The sequence below is a fragment of the Prunus persica genome, chromosome G1 (assembly GCF_000346465.2).
Source record: "Prunus persica cultivar Lovell chromosome G1, Prunus_persica_NCBIv2, whole genome shotgun sequence".
NCBI lineage: Eukaryota > Viridiplantae > Streptophyta > Magnoliopsida > Rosales > Rosaceae > Prunus > Prunus persica.
In genome coordinates this window covers 22,236,058-22,241,277 of record NC_034009.1, presented here as the reverse complement: position 1 = coordinate 22,241,277, position 5,220 = coordinate 22,236,058, and the positions used below count along the sequence as shown (strand labels likewise).

The window sequence follows — 5,220 nt, the reverse complement described above, 5'->3', positions numbered from 1 at the left end:
TGAAGGCGGTAGATGATGATTTTATAAATTTTGTCTGATGGGTGGTGGTGGAAAAGCAATCACTTCACTTTATTACAATTATAAATATAAATAATTAATTGATGGTGGCTCGTCTGTCATAACCATGAGTCTATATGAGAGCAGAGGGATTAATGTGAAGGGACAAGGTGTATGTGCATGGCTGAGGCGTGAAGGCAGAAGGCTGTCCCAAGAAGGAGACCTATTAAAACCATTTTAAATAAATCATGTTTATTAGGTGTTTAATCATAAAATATACTCTGATTAATAATAATTAAATCCTGAAAGAGAATTTTAAAAAGTATAAAAAGAGAAAGAAAAAAAAAAGTGCAAGAAGGCAGATCATCTGCTCTCCAAAGTCTGGATTTGCAACTTTAAATATCTGCTTGTTTGTCTCCACTAGGCACTAGGCAAGTCCCTTTGCTTCCTCATCTGCACATCACGTTTATTTATTTATTATTTTTAAAAAAGGTTGCTAAAAGAAACAGTTGTCTGGCCATCAAGTTCCTTTGTTTGGATTAACAAGGGTCTAAAATTTGTTTAACATACACAAATATTATTGGCAAAGGAGACATACATCCAGTCCAACCCAAGGATGTGCCTAAGGTGTCTATAGCCCTATGGGTGCCATCATTAGTACACCCAATTCTCTCCATATATAACTTAATTTCATGTCAACAGAAAAACACATTGTATAGTATAATATAACTTGTGCAAAATAAAATATTACAAGTTTCTGTTGTATATCGGTCTTAGATCGAATCAAACTAATTGCAATTTAGCAGGTACGTCTCTTTGTTACGAAATACATGAATCGTGAAATGCTAGTGTTATAATTTTCCTATGCAGTAAGCGTTTAAATCTACATGTATTCCCAGATTACAATTTTTTTTTTTATGGCATCATCTAAATTTGATCTCATTCACAATTAGATTTTTTTTTTTTCTTTCTTTCTTTTTGGCTACACCATAGTTCCATAGACAATCTGTCGTTCCTTTAAGAAGTCACAAAAACGTACACACCAACCATGGAACACAACATTTCTCCTTGACAGCAAAAACCCAGAACATGAATTAAAAGCCTGACTAATTTCAATTTGATTGGGAGGCAGCCTCTTCAAAACTTGTACAACTCTGGTAGTGGGGACATTAAATGTGATTTAATTAACACTTATCTACTCTCCACTTTATAATCAAGGAGGGCCTGCATGCAATTCGATTGCCAACATGCAGCATGATTAATGTTGATATAGAAACACGACCACAGAATGTGAAAAGAAAAATGCAGTAAAAATTTCTCCTTTTGAGGAGATGATCTGTAAATATCAATAAGAACAGAACAAGAACGTAAGTTTTCTTTCTATGGTAAAATAGATTAATTAAAGTTACTTCTTTAAAGTTAATTAAATACTTCAGAACTTTTTCCACCTGTTTAGGCGCTGAGTGGGTGGTGGTTACTTTTGTTTTTCTATTTGTGTTGTTTGATTCTTGAACTAAAGAAAAAATAAATTAAATTGAACAAGGGGATTCTATCAAGTATATAAGAGCATTTACCCTTACATCCGAGGTACTAGGTTTGATTCTTTGAGTCTTCTTTGGCTTTTTCCAAAAATGAAAGTTTTTTTATGGGTAAAACCTAAATTTACTTATTTAATATCGCTTGTAATAAAGTTTGGCTCCTTAAAACTGAAGAGCAACTCCTCCTTACCACTAATGTGGTTTTGACACTTATCAATTTTTTTAAATAAAGGAAAAAGCCATGTAGGATATGCTGAGTGGGCATAGTGGGCCCACCCTGCTAGCAAAATCAATGATAAAAAAACTGACTAGAGTCTTCTTTTTATGACTAGTTCAGTTGTTTGGGAGTTGGCTCTGCCTGCCTCCTCTCTTTTTTTCTGGAGTAGTTTGTGTGTGTGTGTATATATATTATACACACAGTTTCATGGCCTGAGATAGCGGCTTTTTCTCTCTGAAGTCTTAATATCTGAGTAGAAAATGGGAAGAGCTGCACATTCATCATCTTCTTCAATAGATAGCAGCAGCCATCCTGATCTTCTTCTTCCTGTGCCTGCTGGCTCATCATCTTCTTCCTCTCTTTCTCAGAAAATCAATGGCAATTATGGTAACAGTCATATCAACACAAGAACAGATTTGAGCACTGATCTAAGACTTGGCCTCAGCATCTCCCCCTCTAGTCACAGTGACTTGTCTTCCACTTCAACCCCAGGGTATGCTAATATCACATTCATTGAACCAACCAATGTACAAATTATTTTATTATATTTTTTTAAGAACAAGAAGAAAGGAAAAGTTTTCTTGGGTTTTTCCCAAAATTTGTTCTTGATCAACTTTTGTGGTTGTAACTTGGTATGTATGTTTTGACTCAAAGTTGACATTTCAGGGAGGAAGCACTGATAAACTGGCCACCAATCAAATCTATCTTGAGGAGCAGACTTGCAGGAAAAGCAGACCATCCCTCCTTATTTGTGAAGGTCTACATGGAAGGCATTCCAATTGGTAGAAAACTGAATCTGTTTGCACATGATGGCTATGCTGCTTTGATTACAACTCTTAGCCTCATGTTCAAGGCCACCATTCTATGTAAGTTGTTCTTAAACACAAATTCTAGGACCTCTAATCATGAGATCAAATCAAATCATAGTTGGGTTCATATTATTTTGGTCACAGTATTTGACTAAGAAAAGCTTCAATGCTATTTCCATCTGGAAGCAGGTCCTGAGGAAAATCATGTTCATTCAGACAAATATCATGTGCTGACTTATGAAGATCAAGAAGGAGATTGGATGCTGGTTGGAGATGTGCCTTGGGAGTAAGCTTACCAACTTTTGATTCTTCATGTTTTTCATAATTGTTTTCCTTACATTTTGTTTCTCATTTTGGGTTTGGTACACAGGATATTCTTGACAACTGTGAAAAGATTGAAGATCACCAGAGCAGACAGATGTTAGTTAATTTTTTTTGGTCATCTCGGACTCAGTTAGCAGATATACTCTGCCCTGATACAGTTTTGTCCTAGTGGTGGTTCATAACTACATACTCAAAAGAAATTCAGATTAATACATAGTTTGGGGCTGCATCCAATATTGTGTACATTATCAAATATAATAACAGTTGTATTTGTAGACTTTTTTTTTGCTTTTGTTTTCTTGGTTCCTTTTCTCTATGAAGCCAATTATTCTAGAAGTAAAAGTAAAGGGAAAACAACATGGAGCTTTTGAAAAATTGATATGAGGGTAGGGAAGGTTTGCTAATATGGGACCATAGATGATGGTCTTCATTTTTTCTTCTGTGTTTTCGCATTATTAGGTGGGATGTGGTCTTCGTGTCGATAAATTCTTAGATGAAGTGGTCCGACCACATCATCTGTACGATCATTATCACGAAACAAGAACCCTCTTTTTTATTTATATTTTTTGAGAGAGTGATCGCACGTGTGACGTGATCAGACCGAGCTGCTCAAGACCTTGTCGTTCACGTCCCTTGTTGTGACAAGAAGATTTGTAGCCTTTAACTATATGTGATGATGATGATGATTATCAGACTGTGATAGATCCTCAATCAAAGACTCTTTGGGTACACGTGTTCCGGCTTGTGTTGTGTGAGCTTGTTAGACGTGCACGCCATCAGGCTCATGATTCCTATGGTTTTGATTGCAGAAGAGAGATCAATTCAAAAGATAGATAAAAGTTGAAAAGCAAGCATCATAACTTTGATCCTAATAATAATGTTAACAAGTGCAAATATTGACCACCCAATTTCGTGAAACGAGGTCATGTGGTGCCTCGAAAGCAATAGGAAGCTATTCTTCATAATCTCATCTCAGTGTATATTTTGTGCCCACAAAACCCCTGTAGAGGTTTTGTAGATATATATGTAGGTAGGCAGGTAGGTATATTTGCACACAAGTCAGATTGTGAAAGGAGAGAGCGAGAGAGGACGTATTTTTTTGTTTGTTTATTCTTCTTGTTATTCTTTGCAGGCCATTTCAATTAGTGCAGGCAGAAGAGTAATGTTATTAGGTGAACCAACCACTAAGCTGCCACACAAGCGGAGAGAGAGAGAGAGAGAGAGAGAGAGAGAGAGAGAGAGAGAACCTAAGCTGGATCTTTTTTGTTTTGGCAAATTGCAAATGGCGCACTGTTCTTTCTTATTGACTAAAATGGTATGACCACCAAGTTTAGGCAGTATAGCTACCAAGTCATCCTCATTAATCATGATGTCATCTACAATGGGAAAGAGCTATTCCTCCTTGCTTCTTTTGTCAAATCACAGTTAGATAAATGCATAATAATAACTTATTAAATACACAAAATAAAAAAATAAATTATATGTATATCAAACTGTGATTGGCATGTTAACAGATATGACTAATTCTATGAGAATGAATCAAAGTATTTTCCTTATTTAAGAAGAAATTCTATATGTTATATTTTATTTTGTTAAATTTCTGATGTGAGACCTTATTCTTCAACGGGCCCCTCACGTGGGATGCCACACCATATATTGGTTAAGGGATAAGGTTAAACATTCAAGCTCAATATGTGAACACTACATGTTGGGTAAGGGGTAAGGGTAAATGCCCAATAATTCAAGTCTAGACAATAAACTCGCTCTAATACCATGTTAAATTTATGAGGATGGGCCATTGGCTCACTACTAGCAATACAAATATTATTGTCTCCAACTTAACTACTTATAAAGTCTAGTAGGTGTGCGATTTTATCACAAAAAGCCTCAATACAATTAGTAGTAGAGCTATTCATTATATGTTAGGGTAATTTTCACTTTACTGCAGTAAAATTTACTCACTTTTATCGTTCAATACATCAAATGTTTTTTGTTTCAGTCGCATACATAATGTTTATTTTCATATCAATTTAAGACGTTTGTTAGTCATTTCATCAAGACCTCCGTTAGAAACTGACGTGGCAATAGATATGCATCGTAGACCCACTCATATGATGCCATGTGGTCTAACAATATATCAATTAAATTAATTAAATTAACTAAAATAAAAATTCATCCACCCACCCCCACCGTCTCATCTTCTTCCCCAAGTTGCAGAGATGGTTCTGCTTCATCTCCCAATAACTCACATATCTCTCCATCTATTTTACTTTCGTCTCAAAACCCAAAAACCCCAACCTTTACCATCACCACCACTCTCCAGCCAATCCTCAGT

General features: G+C 35.7%; 1 protein-coding gene across 2 annotated transcripts; it reads left to right on the top strand.

Annotated features, from left to right (window-relative positions):
* Positions 1,881–3,169, top strand: LOC18788305 (auxin-responsive protein IAA31). 2 transcript variants are annotated; one of them, XM_007225829.2, is made up of 4 exons: positions 1,881–2,245; positions 2,419–2,618; positions 2,751–2,847; positions 2,932–3,169. In XM_007225829.2, the coding sequence occupies exons 1-4, from the start codon at positions 2,013–2,015 to the stop codon at positions 2,984–2,986; spliced, it is 585 nt and encodes a 194-aa protein (XP_007225891.1). In that variant the 5' UTR covers positions 1,881–2,012; the 3' UTR covers positions 2,987–3,169. The 2 variants fall into 2 exon arrangements, with proteins under 2 accessions (XP_007225891.1, XP_020409797.1); XM_020554208.1 differs by having other exon boundaries at positions 2,748–2,847.

What these genes read in the sequence shown, in the direction of transcription:
- LOC18788305 (XM_020554208.1), top strand. Translation starts at nt 2,013, where the DNA reads ATGGGAAGAGCTGCACATTCATCATCTTCTTCAATAGATAGCAGCAGC. An exon ending in TCTTCCACTTCAACCCCAGG is followed by an intron (nt 2,246 to 2,418) that starts GTATGCTAATAT and finishes TTGACATTTCAG; the next exon opens with GGAGGAAGCACTGATAAACT. An exon ending in GTTCAAGGCCACCATTCTAT is followed by an intron (nt 2,619 to 2,747) that starts GTAAGTTGTTCT and finishes TCCATCTGGAAG; the next exon opens with CAGGTCCTGAGGAAAATCAT.